The sequence below is a fragment of the Nothobranchius furzeri genome, chromosome 2 (genome assembly GCF_043380555.1).
Source record: "Nothobranchius furzeri strain GRZ-AD chromosome 2, NfurGRZ-RIMD1, whole genome shotgun sequence".
Taxonomy (NCBI): Eukaryota; Metazoa; Chordata; class Actinopteri; order Cyprinodontiformes; family Nothobranchiidae; genus Nothobranchius; species Nothobranchius furzeri.
The window spans coordinates 70,373,660-70,391,525 of NC_091742.1; the positions used below are offsets into that span (position 1 = coordinate 70,373,660).

General features: G+C 39.6%; 1 protein-coding gene across 1 annotated transcript in view; it reads right to left on the reverse strand.

The window, feature by feature from the left end:
• Positions 1-6,019: 6,019 nt before the first annotated feature.
• The window catches only part of LOC107377452 (inactive ubiquitin carboxyl-terminal hydrolase 53), a 46,030-nt gene continuing 34,183 nt past the window's right edge, over positions 6,020-17,866 (reverse strand). Inside the window, exons 13-16 of the mRNA XM_015947028.3 lie at positions 16,505-16,560; positions 8,951-9,017; positions 6,509-7,203; positions 6,020-6,428 (exon numbers count right to left, since the gene is read on the reverse strand). Of these exons, the coding sequence (XP_015802514.3) occupies positions 6,352-6,428; positions 6,509-7,203; positions 8,951-9,017; positions 16,505-16,560 (895 nt within the window). The 3' untranslated portion in view covers positions 6,020-6,351. The remainder of the gene's footprint in view (positions 6,429-6,508; positions 7,204-8,950; positions 9,018-16,504; positions 16,561-17,866) is intronic.

A 17,866-nucleotide genomic window follows, 5' to 3' on the forward strand; every position in this document is an offset into this window, starting at 1 on the left:
ACTCCGAATGGCCACTTTGTTTAGTGTCTTTTTATTTTTTGTCAAACCAGAGAACAGTCAAATTAAAAACCCAATATCAATAATATAGAAATATGTTGTTATTTTAAAAGCAGCACACGCTAAACTCAATTTGAATGTGGTGCAAAATCTAATTTGTTTCACAAATTCAACTAAAAGGTGAGACTAATATATGCGATTGGCTCGTTCCATGCAAAGCCAGATATTTCAAGCCTTTATTTGTTATAACTGTGATGATTATGGCTTACAGCTTATGCAAACATCACATTCATAATCTCAGACACTTAGAAATATTGTGAAATGGTTCAATAATCTAGACTCACAATCAGGTCAATGAACCCAGAACACCTGCAAAGGGTTCCTGAGCCTTTAGATGGTCTTTCAGTCTAAGATGAAATACTGAAATAAACTTTTGCACCATATTCCAACTTTTCCAGTTTCACCTGTAATTCTAAATTTAAATAAAAGTAGAACCCTTAGAAACATGACGATGACTGCTGATAAATGTTCGTGCTGCACATTTTTAAAATAGAACAAAGACAAAGTATTATAACTTTAGACGTAAAACACAGACATGTAAGAAATTTTTATCGTTTAACAACAAAAAAAATACAAAAAACACAAACTTCTCTTCAAAAATGTTGCAAAAATTTTTCAGTTAATATTACTGCACAGAAAACCTTGAGGGTGTAAAATGCCTAGAAATGTGTCAACATGTTCTTCTGGTAACGCTTTCTTTTACAGTCCCCTAATTATTAGGTACTTACACGGTAATTACATAGTAAGTTAAAGTGTATAGTTTTTTCTAAGTACTTAATCCTTAAGCCATGTAACTCAGGTTCAAGTCTAGTTTTAAATTTTATTAATCATTCTCATTTAAGACTGCATTACTCAATAATTACATTTCATTTCAATTATACACTTTAATTACACAGTAATACACTTTAACTTACTGTGTAGATACCATGTAAGTACTTAGAAATTAGGGGACTGTAAAAGGAAACGTTACCCATGTTCTTTTTTTTAAGTTAGGAAAATAAAAAGATGTTTCTGAATGCATATTGGATTTATGGTTTATCTTCGCTACACACTTGTAATTCTAGTTTTATTTGAAACAATAGAAGAAAATGTTGAGTATTATTGCAGAATACAACACTGATGATGATTTATCGTCTGATAAGAAGGAACAATGACGCCGTTCAAGAGCAAAGAGAAGTGAGGAAGTGGGAAGCGACTGAGTTAAGTTGACAGAGTGAGAAATCAGGAGGAGAATGAAGAGAGCTTGAGGGACGGTTTGAATGAGAAAGACGGAGTGGAAAAACAGAACGAGTGCAAAGGGAGGAGAGATGAAAAAACGCAAGTCTGACTCTGACAGTGAAGCACTGAGCTCTGCTGATGGGCCTTAATGAAGTACGGCAGCTGCAGAGGAGGAGCTCGTTCTGACAGGCAGAGTCCTGTCTGACGGATGCTGGGGGAGACACAGCAGACTGCAGAAGACAGATGAAATTTAAAGCACTACAAAACTGCAATTGGAACAGCCTTCCATGCGAGGAGGAGCAGCGGACTCACTGTCAGGATTCTCACTTCCTGTTCTCCAGTAAAAAAAATTGGTGGTGTTATTTTCTGGGCTGAAGCTGCTTGCTAAATCATTGTTTTCTCCCCTAATGTTGCCTTGAGGATTTGAATACAAACAGATGTTTAGGTTATATTTAATTGCGTAGACAGTTCCAGCTTTTATGAAGAGTCTTGGACCAGGAATGAAGAAATATTTCCATCAATGATTGAAAATAAAATAAGAGTTCTGATGCATTTTTATGCCTGGATGGAGAATTTGATGCTTCCCCCTTCAGTTTGAAAAACCTTATGGGTAAGTCCTTTAAAAATCTGAGTCTTCATATTTTGACACTGTTGGGGAAAAGACACAAATGGTAAATTTACCCAAAGTAATTGTAGAAATAGCTGAAAACATGTTCACAAAACTATTCTGAATATTACATTTTCAGTTTTAATTTCTTTAATTTTTATTGTTCTTGTGGATCGCTACGTGATTTTCAGTTAGAGGTGTTATATATTTTTTCTTCTTCTAAACACAATATTTCTTTCAAATTGAGAAAAGCAAAAACCAAAAATAAGAAACTCATCAATATCACACAGTTTCTCAGAAATCAGATTCAAACAATTGGAGGAGAGGAGGAAAAAAAGCGTCTGCACCCTCCAAGAGCCGGAAGAATATATACATGAGTATATATATACTTATAAATACTTAGTTTTCTTTTAGGCAACAGTGGCAGATGAATTAAGTGCCTGTTCCATAACCAGGGGGTTGCAGGTCTGTCTGAGCAGTCACTGTGTCCTTGGGCAAGATACTTAACCCACCTTGACTGCTGGTGGTGGTTGGAGGGGCTGATGGGGCCAGTGTTCTGCAGCCTCACCTCTGTCAGTGTGCCCCAAAGCAGCTGTGGCTACATTGTAGCTCAAAACCACCAGTGTGGGAATGTGTGTGTGTGTGTGTGTGTGTGTGGGTGTGTGTGAATGACTTATTGTGTTCCAAAGGAGTTTGAAAGAAGGCAACTGGAGTTTTTTGATTGCTCGCGGAGATTTTTGTGTTCAAGTAAGACCTTACCAACAGATGGCCATTAGGGTCGAAAATCCTTGGGAGTGCAACCTCCAGCAAAATTACAAGAACATCAGATTCCCTTTCATCACTGGCAATGAGTGAGGAGGTAAATGTGTAAAAGAACGTTTATTAATGGTGAAAGTTTTGTAACCATTTGTTACAAATCAGTAAATGCATTCTGTCCTCACAGGCTTCCACAGAAGGAAACATGGCATCCAATATGGCGTCGCCCAGAGACTTAGACCCACTCCCATGTATTTTAGACCAGAATTTTATGGTTATAAGTTATAAAACCATCAATATTTTTCAACAACTGGGTATCTTTTAATTCATTTACAACAACATTTCAATGGACATTTCCAGAGATTAATGGTTAAAACTACACACTGTCACTTTAAATAGACACTGACTCCTCTGAAACCAGTGTAAACTTTCATTAAAATAAATTAAATGTTTACGGTCCAAAAGACAAATTAAAATTTCTAGTTATTTGGTTCAAGGCAGGCATTTTGACTGCCAGAGATTTTCTTGCTGGTTTCCCTGGGCAAGAGAAAAATAGAGGCCAAGACTGGGAAATTTTAGAGTCAACGAGTGTAGTGTACCCAAAAATCAAGTATTCACATCAAAAATGACCAGAAATTAACTTTTTAATTTGCAGACACAAACGCCCCATCTGTCTGGCCTCCAAACAAGGAAGCACTGCACAAGACCTTGTTACCAGATAAAGGAGAGAATAATTCTCAGCTGCCTTATCATGACTGGAACAAAAGTCACGTGGGAGACGAGACTTTCTGCACTCACTCTAAATAAAGTTAATCTTCCTTGAATCATAAATGACTTTTTAAAATTTGATAATTGCATAAGTGTTCTATAATGAAATGTGCTGAATGACGAAGACGTTTAAATTCCAGAGTGTTTGAATAATGTATGCATTAATCAGTGATGTGTTAAAATGAATATTTTTCCTACAATGATAAATTTCAGACCTTAAGCTACACCAGGTCAGTATTTATTGGTTTAACAAGTGAATCTATCAGTATATTCATACATCATAAGATTAATATTGAGGTTTTAACATTCACTTCACATTAATGTGTAAAAACATTTGAACTTCACATTGAGAGTTAACCTCTCTGAATATCTGAGGGAAAGCGTGATATCTGAGGTATTTTGGTAATACCCTTTAAACGTGTGACATTATGATTTGTCTAAGTTTATAAACAAAAGTTAATAAAAGCTAGAACACTTCCTGATCTAGTCAGTCTTCGCCGTTCACTTGATTAGGCCATTCGGGTGAACAAGCATTTTGAGACCATCCATTCTTTTGACCCCAAGGTCAAAGCCTCTCTGCAACGCTTGCGAGTGATAGCCAACTCAACGGCTTTTTTAAGCTCCACCCAACACGCCTCACACAGAATTTCTAACCTGCACATCCTGGTTGCACCTGATAACTGGACTAGAAATCTGAATTCAAAGGGAACCATGCCTCTTTAGGTTCCTGTGGTCTCGACTTCCAGTGAACCTCACCACTCGGGCCGCCTTCGTCCAGAATGCTGACAGGCAACCGTCACACAAAGGGTGCGTAGACTTTGTATGACTGCGTCGGATGGTTTTATAAATCAATTTTAACTTATCAAACCATACCATTTTTTATCGCTGAAAGTTTCATTCTAGTTTTTTATTATATTTTATTCTATTTATAATTTTATTATTCATGTTATATGTAGCACATTAGTACCAAAGCAAGTTCCTAGTTTGTGAATTGTTTGTTCACTGACAATGGCAATAAACCTATTCTGATTCTGATACAGCCCAATTGATTTTACCACTTTGATACATAATAAAGCATCTAGCTTCCTCTCCATTATTTCATTCAGACTCTGTCATGTACACGTCATTTAGTTTATAAAATGGAATTAAAATATTTTTTATAAACTATATTCTGGACTGTCTGAATTAATGTGTGTTCCCTGAATAAGTCCAAGAAACTAAAGTCTTCTGATTAAACATTCAAAGACCAATCAGATTGATATTTCATATTGATATGGAACATCACATCTTATTGATCATTTAATAAATAAGTAGTCAATCCTTAATGCTACAAGAGCATCTCCAGCATTTAATCTGTCCATCTCTTCCTCACATTTTTTTTTATAAGTTAAACATACAAGAAGAGAGACAATTGCACTTTGGCTGCCAGTCAACTTCAGGGTTCATTTCAAGATCCTGGTTCTGGTCTATAGGGCCCTACATGGGCAAGCACCATCTTACATTGGTGATCTTCTTAGTCCCTACACCCCCAGCAGGTCCCTGAGGTCCAGTGATCAAAGCCTACTGGTTGTGCAGCACCAGGCTAAAGACCAAAGGTGACAGATCATTTGCTGCTGTGGCCCCCAGACTCTGGAACTCTCTCCCCCTGAGCCTGAGATCAGTGGACTCAGTGGTCTCCTTTAAAAAGCAGCTGAAGACTCACTTGTTCAAGCTGGCTTTTGTATGACCTTCTTCACCACTCTCTCTTTATTCTGCTCTCCCCACCTTCCTCAGGATCCACTGATTTCCCTAACCCATATATATATATATATATATATATATATATATATATATATATATATATATATATATAGTACTGTGTGTATGTATGTATGTATGGATATATTTATATACATACATACACACAGTACTATATATATCTATATATATATATATGTAGATATATGAGATATATATATGTAGATAGAGAGGTCTAACTGGTACTGCAGGTGGCAGCAAATCACCACATTCTATTCAACTGTTCCCTTATTTACATAAAAATAAGAAAGCAACGCATTTTAAACTGAAATACATCATGGCTGGACACAGATATGATTAAATAAAACTGTTTATTTACCATGAGGTCATAAAAATAAAATTAAACAATACAAAAATTCTTTAAAATCAAACTGTACAAATCAGGGCTCCAGCTTCATTTTCTCCTCCACATAGAAAAATATAAAAGGCACTGTGCATTAGTCTGCTGCATGTACAAAACATCCAACCCAGGAGAGAAGACACTGACTTCTGTCACCGATCACATCAATAACTGCTTCCACAAAGAATAAAAAAATCCTGCAAGTGAAAACTAAAAACAGCAATAATACAAATGGATAATTAGTTTGGTGTAAAACACCTCAGAATACATTTTTGAAGATTTCTTCATCAAAACATGTTTTTTTTTAGCATTAGTTAGGGTCACAAGCTAAAATGAATCCCAAATTAAGACTTCAGACGGAATTAGCAACATCCTCGAGTTCATTTTGATTAGGAGTGTGCCTGACAGTTTTAGTACACACAAAAAAAATCACTAAAAACCACATTTTGTCTTTTATAGTTTATAAAACCCTTAAGTGACTCATAAGTTAGACCGAACTGAAGCAGACACCTCATAACACTGAAACAGGAAAATAAAAGTGATTAAATGGGAAAAAAACCAGAAATAAAACAAACATCTCTCGTGTAAAGTGGTTTTACGAGACACATTCTCCAAAAGTCAGGCTAAACATTCTACACATCATTTATTTTTGTACCCTTCTAGCACTCGTGCAAAGTGATTTTTCAAAGCTTCCAGCAGCCACGTGGTTAAATAAAGACACCCCTTCTTCACTTTACAATCTCTTTGGCTTCCAGTTTTATGTCTAAGTACGTTTAAAGTTTAAGGCCCGTCGACGTTTCTGCCGCCGTCACAGAAAACCGTGCTCGTCCAGGCCTTTTGTGGTAACCGGATTCCACTTTGCAACAGTTTTAGGAGCTGACTGACCTGCAACACACACATTTTACAGACGTGAGGGTGATGCTCATTGTATCTGGTGTGGTCTTGTTGACTTGGCCTTTACCTACCTTGTTCTGTTTTGCTTCGTGAAGGTTCAAAGTACTGATTGGTCACATCAAAACCCCTTCCTTCCACGTCGCTTTCCCCCGATGAGGTGTGATCCTCCCCTTTTCGGGGCCTCCTGTGGTACTTGGCCCGGTAACTGTCCGTCATGCAGCCGTCCACTGAGAAGAAAGTGGTGGGCAGAACCTTCTCCGTGAACAACGAGGAGTCTTTACCATCACCCGGCCTGGGTTTCGGACTCGGTAATCTGTCCTCACCTTCGCTGGCAGACAGATCGTTCCTGTCCTGGTCTGAGGAGCCAGATTTGGAGCTGGCATCCGATGAAAGTCTGTGTTCGGTGGGCGTTTCGATCCACCTTTGCACGATGCTGTTTGAGGGAATGGGCAGACCGTTCTTGGGCTTCGTGCGGGGGCTCAGCCGGACCGGCAGTTTTGGCGGTACGGCACGGATGCCAGACAAGTCAGAACCAAAGGGTTTCGGAGGTAAAGGAGGTGGATAGCTGTGTGATGGAAAGTCTACAGTACTAGTATCTTCTTGCTCAGACAGGGGTCCGGTGAGGTCATCTGAGCTGTTCCATTCAGAACTGCTGGTTTTTGCTAAGAAGGGAACCACGGGGCTCACCGGGCTGCTGTCCTCTTGTTCACTGTCTGGGTCTGTGTTCTTCTCCACAAGTCCAGGTGTGTATCTGAAGGCTCTTCTTCTGTTAAAGGGTGAAAAACACAAACATGAATGCATGGCCCAGTAAACCAGTACTGTGCCGTAGTAGGACTGTTTCGTTATTTTAAATTAAGCAAGTAAAATGTGTCTGTGTTTGGTGTTGGATGAGAGTTTTTGTGAGGAAAACATTCAGGCAGCCCAGAAAACATTAAATTCTCACCATGAGATTTCATTCTTGCATTCAAGTGATAGCCTAAACTCCAGGGGCCTCATTTATCAACCATACTTACACACATATCTGTACGTATTTCGTGCGTAGGCACGAATTTATGCATAGTGTGGTATTTTACCAATTTGTATTTGTGTGTAGGAATGTTCCTAAATGTAAGAAAATCTGAACCCATGCGTACGGACAGCGTCCAGGTAGGAGGAACCGCAGCTCTGAATGTCTCAGTAATCCACAAATTATATTTATTTACCCAATAAATAATTATTTAGGTGGTGAAAACAGCGGTGTCTCATTATTTGAGCAAAAACCTATAAAAGACACCCACGCCCGACAGGAATCTGAAGTTCTATCATGGCTGATCTGTGTGATTTGAGGATTTAACAGATCTCTGGAGGGAACGCGTTCTCTGTGAGCGCTCTGATCTCAAAGGAAATCCTTCTCCTTTACTGTGGATTTGGACCCTTTGTGGCATGAGAGACAAACCGCAAGAATGTGATACCACTTCATATTTTATTTTACAACTACGAGAACCCTCCAGAACCTCCTCTGCTCCACCATCATACACACCGCGTTGCCAAAGTAACCAGACTGAATGACAGCGCAAGGATGCTGCACTCTCAGACAACATTTCTAAATAAAACAGAACAACTCCTTAAATGTAAAACGTAGATGACAACGTTACTCTACGATTTATCAGATTCAATCTTTTATTTATTCCCGACGGGAACCTCTCCTCTGTCCTGACCGCGTTTGTAGCCTCTACAACTTTTAGCGCTTCGGCAGCCAGTGTTTCAATCTCGCTGCCAATAGTCGTTTGTTTTGAGGAAGAAGAAAAAATGGGGAATCCCCTCGCATTCTAAGGAAGTAGCAAGACCAAATATGGTTAATTGAGGGCGTTTCTGTATGTAAATGAGGGTGAACGGACACAAGCACATGGGTATGCATAGGTGGGATTTATCATCAGACGATTGCGTAGGAACGTGCGTACGAGAGGCCGCCGCATGTTTCATAACTACAAATTTCATTTGTAGGAAGGAATAAAGGAGCGTTCGTACGAACGTTTTGATAAATGAGGCCCCAGGTCCCATGACTGTAATGTGATTTGTCCCATGTGCGGGATGTTAGAATGCTAAAGGGTTAATGATATGTCACTTCCTGTCATGTTTATAAAGATTTTTGTACATTGTTGTCATTGTGCTGAAAATTGATTTGAAGAAAATTGTAAATCAAAATGCAGCAAAAATTTCATCCATAACATTTCAACAAAATATCTACGTAAACCAAGCCTACGCAATCGTCACTCGGTTGGGTCTGCACCTCTGATGGTCACTTTCTGATGTTGAATTTTGGCTGATGAAAATTTTACGTTGAAATTCTGATGTTGAATTTTTGGTGGTGTATTAAAAGTAAAAAAAATCTAATACATATTTTCACAGAATAAACATTCAATGTCTAAAAAAAAATCATATTCTGGCGAGGCTGTATTTCTTCCATAAAACTGCAACTGATTCTTTCCCAAAAGTGGTTCTGCCCTATGATTTAGTGTAAGTAATTTTCTTACCTTTGCAAGTACTCAGCAGACAGGGATTTGGAGTCCTGCAGATCTGGGGACTCCCTTCCTTGTCCACCTGAGCCCAAAATAAAATAGAATTAAATCCTTTACTAAAACCTGGTAAAGTGTGACAGAGGGTCAAAGTAGGGCTAATTATCACACATTTTTATTCCAATGCCTCTCCAGCATGTTACCTAACTGGGGTCATGCTGAAGGACAGGAAGAACCAGAGCAACTAGTCTGGCAGAGTGCCCTCAGGCCCCCTGTGTACCACTATGTCTGATCCAGCCACAGAACACAACCCCTCTGAGGAGGTCTGGGTTCATATCTGGGCTGCGTTGGCTTACAGCTAAATCTACAGTACGTCAAAGTGATTTAACAACTCTGGTTTATAAAGTGGCTAAAAGACAGTACAGAGGACATAATGGAAGCATTATGGTTTGTCCTCATCTAATGGGATTTATCTGACTTATGATTCACTTTACAGGTCAGAGAATACATTTAGAAACCAGGGGGGCGGCTGGTGTGATTTACAAGAACAGGGAGGGGCAACAGCTGACTAACAGGACAAATAAGACTGAGTGGCTGATGACCATCTGTGATGTGTCAGCATACAGTTTTTCTTTTTTGCTTTTTCTCTCCCCCTCTCTCTCCGTCTCTCGCTCTCTCCCAGAGCATTAGCAGCTAAATCCTTTGTGCTGGCATGCAATTACACCGGGGTCAGACTGCAGACTTTAGATCCCCTTCCACAACACCATTGCATTTTTAAGCCACTAAGTCCGCGTGGGCATTTACAATCTGATACTGCTGATCTGCAACATTGGCAGGCAACTGTGACAATAGGATGTTTTTATATCTAAACACAAAAGTGGGCTGTAGTTTGCCATGTGGAAAATCCTCAGGTGGACACCATCAGGTGAAAATAACTGCCTGAAGAATAAGACAATGGAGGTGACTGACTAAGAAACTTTTAAGCCCCATGAGGTGTCGAAGCTGCAGCTGTTACACACCTGCTTGGACTATCAAAACCTGGATGGCTGGGAGCTTTCTACAGCTGAATGAAGATAAGACTGAGATCCTCATCTGTGCCCCAGACAAGCTGGTTCCCAAAGTCAGAGACTCTCTTGGTCAGCTTGCTTCTCACACCAAACCCTCCATCAGGAATCTTGGCGTGACCTTTGACCCAGCTCTCACCCTGGATTCTCATGTCAGTTCTCTTGTTCGCTCTTCCTTCTTCCATCTCAGGAACATTGCTAAGCTGAGTCCCATTCTGTCCCGCTCTGAACTTGAGACAGTTATCCACTCCTTCATCTCCTCATGCTTAGACTACTGTAACTCTCTTTTCACGTGTCTGAGCAGAGCCTCCCTGAACCGTCTACAGGTGGTTCAGAATGCCTGTGCTTGGCTTCTGACCAAGTCCTCCAAACACACCCACATCACCCCGCTTCTCCTCCAGCTTCACTGGCTGCCAGTCAACTTCAGGGTTCATTTCAAGATCCTGGTTCTGGTCTATAGGGCCTTACATGGACAAGCACCATCTTACATTGGTGATCTTCTTAGTCCCTACACCCCCAGCAGGTCCCTGAGGTCCAGTGATCAAAGCCTACTGGTTGTGCAGCACCAGGCTAAAGACCAAAGGTGACAGATCATTTGCTGCTGTGGCCCCCAGACTCTGGAACTCTCTCCCCCTGAGCCTGAGATCAGTGGACTCAGTGGTCTCCTTTAAAAAGCAGCTGAAGACACTTTAAGCTGGCTTTTGTATGACCTTCTTCACCACTCTCTCTTTATTCTGCTCCCCCGACCTATTCCACCTTCCTCAGGATCCACTGATTTCCCTCTTTCCTATTCACTCTCTCTTTCTTAACATTTTTTCTTTTAAATCACAATTGCTTATTCTTGCTCATTTTAAATATATTTTTAAATATTTTCTAAGTGCTTTTTTATATTTTTTACTATTTTTTATATTTTTTGTTTTTGTGAAGTGCCTCATGATTTTTATCTTGAGAGGCGCTAAAGGAATGATATTTTCTTCTTCTTTTTCTAATGTGTGTTGTGATGTTTTTTAAAAAGTCCATTTCATGCTATTTTAAACCTTTGAGAGCAAACACAGGCACAGTGCATGATGAAATATTACCAATGGCACTACTGAGATGTCATTTATCTTAAATGCAAGTAATTTTTGGCAGCCTAAATTTATAACCGGAAATAAAATGGTTTGTTTCAATGAAGCTCTGCCTACGCTTGTTCTAACAAAATGTACCTACAACCGCGTCTTAGGCCAGCCTGCTGTATGGGTAAAAGTGACTAACTTTCATCTTGTTTTGCCATATGCTGGCGTGGGTTCGACTCCCGGTGGTGTCAGCAGCTGAAGCAGACGCATTTTTTTTAATTTATTTTAGATTTAATATTTTTTGCTAAAAATTTTGTGTCTCTAAAAATCTTTTAATATGGTCATTTTTAAGAAGCCTTTCAGTTGATTTACTCTGCCCACCTCACACTGGCTAAAAAAAAACAAAAAAATGTGTCCTTACTTGTGCTGAAGACAAAAGTTAGATCCTGCACAAAACTACATGCCAGTCTGGCACTCTAACCACCAGACTACAGAGTCTGTAAAGCAAGAAGCAGGATAAGATACATATCCTGTACGGCTTCAGGTTTCAGAACAGAGACTAGTTTCCAGGAGAAGAGCAAGGCCTGAAGACGCAATTTGTTTCTATTGATGCTTTACAGGATTTTCTAAATAAAACTCAAAATTTGCAGCTGAAACTGGGAAATGCATAAATGCTGCCAAAAACATGTTTGTTTTTTTCATGAGGAAATAACAATACCACATGGTAAAAAGCTCCCAAAAGTGGATTTTCCATGAAATTGCCCTTTCAATCTTAATTTTCTATAGATACTTTAGAAAAAGATGACTCACAAAATGTAAAAACAAGGTTGTATATGTTCACGACAAAAACGAATGTATATTCTGTCTTGTAATTTTGTATACATATTTTAATAAAAACTATGAAACGGAGAAAAAGATGACTCAATCATGACCGGAACGATGGGTAATTAACCCCAGAAATTTAGAGTTTTGGGGATATTTGGCGAAAAATGTATTAATTTGGAAAGATATTAAAAAAGATTTGGAGAGAGAAATTTAGAGAGAAAGACTTTCAGGGATATTTTCTGTATGCTTTGGCAAGAAATTTTGCTGCTACACCTGTTTGTTCCACAATTAGGGGACGCCCAGGCTTGAAAGGTTAATGTGGCATCACCCAGAGACTCAAACCTGCTTTTGAGGACAATTTTGAGAATTTTGGTAAGAAATTTAAAGGCTTTCGGGGAGAAATTTAGAGATTTCGAGGAAGATTTTGGAGACTTTCAGGAACAAATTTGGAGTGTTTTGGTAGTGTAACGTCAGAAAATGGCCTGATTTTGAGACCCACAGGTCAAGTCCACAGCCAGGTCATTTTGCCCTGGCTACGACTCCAACCTACAATAGTTTCCCTCACAGGAGACTGAAAGCCTGACGCCCTGAAAGAGATAATAAAATCAAACAATAACATTCTCGCCTACTAAGGTCCCCATTACAGAGGAACTCATTAAATGAACTCCTCGATTCACTGAAGAAAGAAAAAAGAAGATTTTAAAATTAAAGATAATCATTAAAGAAACGTTTCTTTATTGCTACTTATAATAATTATAAAACAATGAAATGTTTCGTTAATCTGTGCTTAATGATATATGTTTAGCATGTTTACTTGATGAGGTCATCACCATCTGCACTCATACAAAAACAAAGTAAAGTTAAGTGAACGCTTGACACAGTTACCTTTTGCCAAGTTCAGAGACTCCGGATCAAAGAGGGTGTGTCTCTGAAATTCTTCGTAATATTCTTCAAACTTGTCAACTTCTGGTTGGTTATTCAATCATAATATCGTTTTATTAAAACTAGAGAACTCTGAGTTTTCTCGAGTTCGAGAGGAAGCTTCAGACCGGCCATCTGAGCAAAACCTCTTTAACCAGCAAAGATTTTGACACGCCGTCAAAACCTTTTTAACCTTTTTTGCACCTGCGAAGCTGATGCAACAAGATAGTTTCCTGCAGAACAAAGCTGATATTGTTACAACTCCTTAAGAGTTATTCCTGAGACGCAAACTAGTTCCAACTGTCGTTACCTGGAAGATGACCCTGGACTGACCTAGTCATACGAGGAGTTATGGGCCATTCCTATCTGTACCTGGTCGGCCCTGCCCGGATAGCTCCAGTCGGCCCCAGCCTGGCCTGGTTGATTCCAAACATCCTTGCTTAGGTATGCAAGGAATGCAGTCAGAGACATTTTCAGCTTCTAGGTAATCAGCATGATAATGAATGATAATGAACTGAGCATGCCTGAAGCTTGGTTTATGCTTGACACATTTACTTTCCGCTTGGTGATGCGGCTCGCGGATGGAACGCGCTTCACAACTCGCAGCGTTTATGGTTCATGTAGCTCGTCTCTGCGGTGAGCCAATATTCTCCCAAACTGAACGGGGCAGCGTGGAGCTCTACGGCATGCATCCAACACTAAACCGTAGTAGAAGTAGAAACTGTTGTTCACAACATGGCATTCCAGCATTTTTTAACAGCGTCCTCGTCTTTTCCGACAGTGCGAGCTATTTCTCTCCAAGAATGATTAACAACGTGTTGATCACAATGATCTTTGAGAGCTGAATCATACAAATGTCTGTATTTACGAACCTCTGCCATACTAGTTCTTGCCAGTCTGCCATGTTTTTTCCACGTCTGACCGTCCACATGGTTAGAAAATGTCCTAGGTGCGCGGTGCGGAAAGTTTGGGCCGTGCGGAGGCGCGTGGTTGTTAAAATGGCGCAATTTTGCCGCGCGGAGCTGTGCGAACCTCGCGGACGCGTCAAGCATAAACCAAGCTTTAAGCCCATGTGGGCTAATTCTACCCACCAATCAGTGGCTTGCTCTAATGGAAGGTGTGAATTTGCTGACTGATAAGCCGGTTTGTCAGTCAGCAGTGGGTGTGTTGGCCCTGGTCAGCCTGAAGCAGACCACCTCAGAAAGATGGCTGAAAAACAGTCTTGTTGCACCCTGAAAAAAGGCAGGCCACCAAGATATGTAAGCAAGCTATGCTATCCGGGCCGAGCCGACCAGGTACAGATGGGAATGGCTTATAAGTCTACAGACTCCGGTACCGGGGTCTCCGACCCCCCCTGACATCTCGGATCCAAAGGGCGTCTCCGCTTGGGTACGTAGAACACTGAGATTGCGTCTGAATGTGGTTTTGATAAGTTTAATGACTTCCAGTGACAATTTTAGATACTTCCTGTAACAAAAAGAGATACTGCCTAGCAGACCAAGAGGGTGGTGATGTCAGTCCCTTTTGTTGGGTGTGGATCTTGCACATATTATCGGTTTATATTGGTATTTATAAAGGGCTCGACACACGGGAGGCAACACCACTTCCCCATTCATTTTAAAATATTTAACCTGTAAAAAATAGTAGCGTTTTACCAGTCACAATAATTTTAATAGTAATTTCTGTAGATCATTTTGAGATCCTTGGTTTGGTGATTCAAGACAGACAGGTGGGTCCTGACCTGTTCTGGGAAATAATGCTTTAAAGATATGTTAAAGCTGCGTTTTAAAAAAGGTGCAGGAGCCAGAAAGAACATCATTCACTGTTTTCAATTAGCTCTGCCTGTTTCTCCAAACTCTCTGCACTTTTGTTAAATCTAAATTTACCTCACAATAAAAATAAAGTGGGGAAGAATGTAGAATTGAACTGCACTGACTAAAAAACAACATTTTATTTGAATCGTAGGTTCTGACATGACATTTTCTGCCTGGCTGGGCTCAGCTGGGGTGCTTCACAAGCTCACTTATCGCCAGCTCTCACAATCAGGATTAATTCTATCTACTCTTCCTCCTTAAAGGAATGTGTATTCTAACAGATATTTCTTTTTTTCTGAGTTTTTAATGCAGGCTGAACATGAAAATAGTCTCCTACACCTTTAATCCAGTCTAAGACAACATGCATCTTCACAAGTAAAGCTAATTGTTCATTATTTTTCTACTTAACAGCACAAGCCGCTATTTGTCCCTCATTGATTTAAAAACGTGCTGAACGAAGATGTTTTTACTGGAGGCAACCAATTAAAAGCTCCTGAAGCACGATTTTTCTGCATGAGGCAACAAGACAAACATAATTCAGGGAGTGAAGGAGTTAAACCCAGCCAGCAAGGAGCCACACACTTCCACACTGTATCCCTCCAATCAGGCTGTGACCTTAACACCGCTGATGGGACAATAAATCAAGGAATGCTGCTTGTTGCTATCTTAACCCTGCAGGTCCTAATAACACAAGTTGGTCTACTGGAGAGATAAGTTATCTTCAATGTCAGAACCGAGGCCTTTGGCTCTAATATTAAAAATCTGTTTTACTCAAACCCTTTTTTACTCGGTTTCATTCTAAAAACCAAAAATGATAGGGATATATGGAAACACTGATACAATAAAATATCACATAATTACAAGCAAACATCAACTGTATTTCTCTTGTGTAGTGCAAATCAAACTGACTGCTAGGGGGCAGCAGTTTTCGCCGCCTACGTTCTGATGAAACAACTATTCCTCGTGGATAACACTGGATGTGTCTTCATCTCTAGCTGGAGTTTTCCAGTTATATTTAGCCTCAAAGGTGTGGTTGACTGAAAAAAAAAACACTTTTCAACTGTTGTTTTCTGATTATATTTAGTCACCCTGAGTTTTTAATGCAGGCTGAACATGAAAATAGTCTCCTACACCTATCTCCTGCATTAGATTCTGATTGAAAACAGATGGTGAAACTCTAGGATTGAAAACGTCTGACAGATCTACGTCACACTGTGAATTTGCATTCATGGACTCACAACGGGGAAGGCTGTTGTTGGTTTAGCGTCCAGCAAACAGCAGAGAATGTCTCGGCTAGTTTAAACTAACCATTAGCATTAGCAGCTTCACAACATGTAGTTGTGTTATTTGTGGGGGTTAAATCATCCATGTTGCAAGTCAGTGGTAAGAGTCGTATTGCTGTTACCCAACCAAGGGCAAGGTGACCAAATATCAGGATATAAGACTCCAAAACCCGTTGTCTAAACCTCAGCTGTGATGTCGCAGACTTGGCCTGCTGAGACGGGTTTGTGGGCTTCTTTTGTGCCCTGGGTTCTGCCTGAAAGGCATTCATTCCTTCTAGGGACCACTGCAAATGTATTGATTAAACAAGTAATCCACACCTTTTAAAAATGTAAAGATTGTCTAACTTTTAGTACTGTAATACTCTGTATTGTGCTATGTTTTGTATCATCTTGCCTGTATTGTGATACAAATCATATCACCAGATTCTTGTAAATGCCCACTCCTACTATAAAACCATAAAATGTGCAGTTGGTTTAATTTTCTGCAAAAATTTGTAGCATCAGTAAGAGAGATAGACATATTGTGTGAAGATGAAGTAAAAGAAAGAGCCAAGTGATACTTTGCTTTTTTCTGTTGAAAATATAAAACAAATAAATAAAAATTACATACCACTCGATAATGCATCAGTCCTCAAATCATCACTTCCCCTCTGAAGAAAGTGATCCCTAAAACACAAAATACATATATTTGTTTTAAAAATAACCTAAATGCATTGAAGGAATTAGATATAATCTGAGAAAAACATTTTGAAATTAACCCTCAACATTTCAGTCTAAATTTTTATTTATGTTGCATAAATCAATAGCACTGGAGTGAGCTGGAGCTGGGTGATAAGGCAAAAATGCACATCACGGTTATTGTATAAATTGAACCGTTATATATTTGGTGGTATTTTTTCCCCCATTTTTTATAAAACTTCAGGTGTTACCATTGAAACACTGAGCCAATCTGAACCAAATGCTACATCTATTAGAAGGATAAGCATCAGAGTAATGAAAACATTTTTAAGAATAACAATTTCTAATGGTCATCATGACACTTTGAAGGTTTAAAAAATGTACAGAAAAAAATAAATAAAACAATAGTGTCGTCTGTTTTTTGAAGCCACTGCTTTTTTCTGGTGCACAAGGTCTAAGCAGCCAGAGAAACAAACGCTGCTCCTCCAGATCGAGAGGAGTCATTTGAGGTGGTTTGGGCTTCTGGTCAGGATGCCTCCTGGACGCCTCCCCGGGGAGGTGTTTCGGGCATGCCCTGCCGGCAGGAGGCCGCCGGGTCAACCCAGGACACGTTGGAGAGGTTACATCTCCAGTCTGGTCCGGGAACGCCTTGGGGTCCTGCCAGAGGAGCTGGTGGAGGTGGCCGGGGAGAGGACGGTCTGGAGCTCCTTAGTTGGGATGCTGCCCCCGCGACCCAGACCCGGATAACCGGAGGAAGACGACGACAAAGACAAACGTTGTGGTATCACAACAGAAATAAGTGCTTAATGCATAGGCCTAGTGTGAGCATTACTAAAGATTAGCAGAAAGCTAATATCTGAAAATAATAAAATATAACCTCCTGGGACGTGGCCTTTTGCTGTTCAGTCTTTATTTCTGTTTAATTTAAACTTAATAATATTACTATTAGAAATTTTCATTGAGATTTAGGTTTAATATAAACTTTAATATGAACTAAAGATTATATTTAATTTAGTAATCTTTAGTTATTTAATTTGGAAAATTATTTGAACAGTTTGTTAACTTTGAACAACATAAAAGTTTATTTTAAGTTTTATGAGATTTCTATAATCCCCAAATCCCACAAGCAAAATCCAGTTTTCTGTTGTTTAGATAATACACTTAGCATCTCCTAAAAAGTCTTTTGGATGTTGCAGTAAAATAATTATAGTTTAAAATTCTATCATTTTTAAAATAACTGCCAGTCACAAACTCATTTCATTTTCCATTTAAAGACTGAACACCTTAAGAGGCA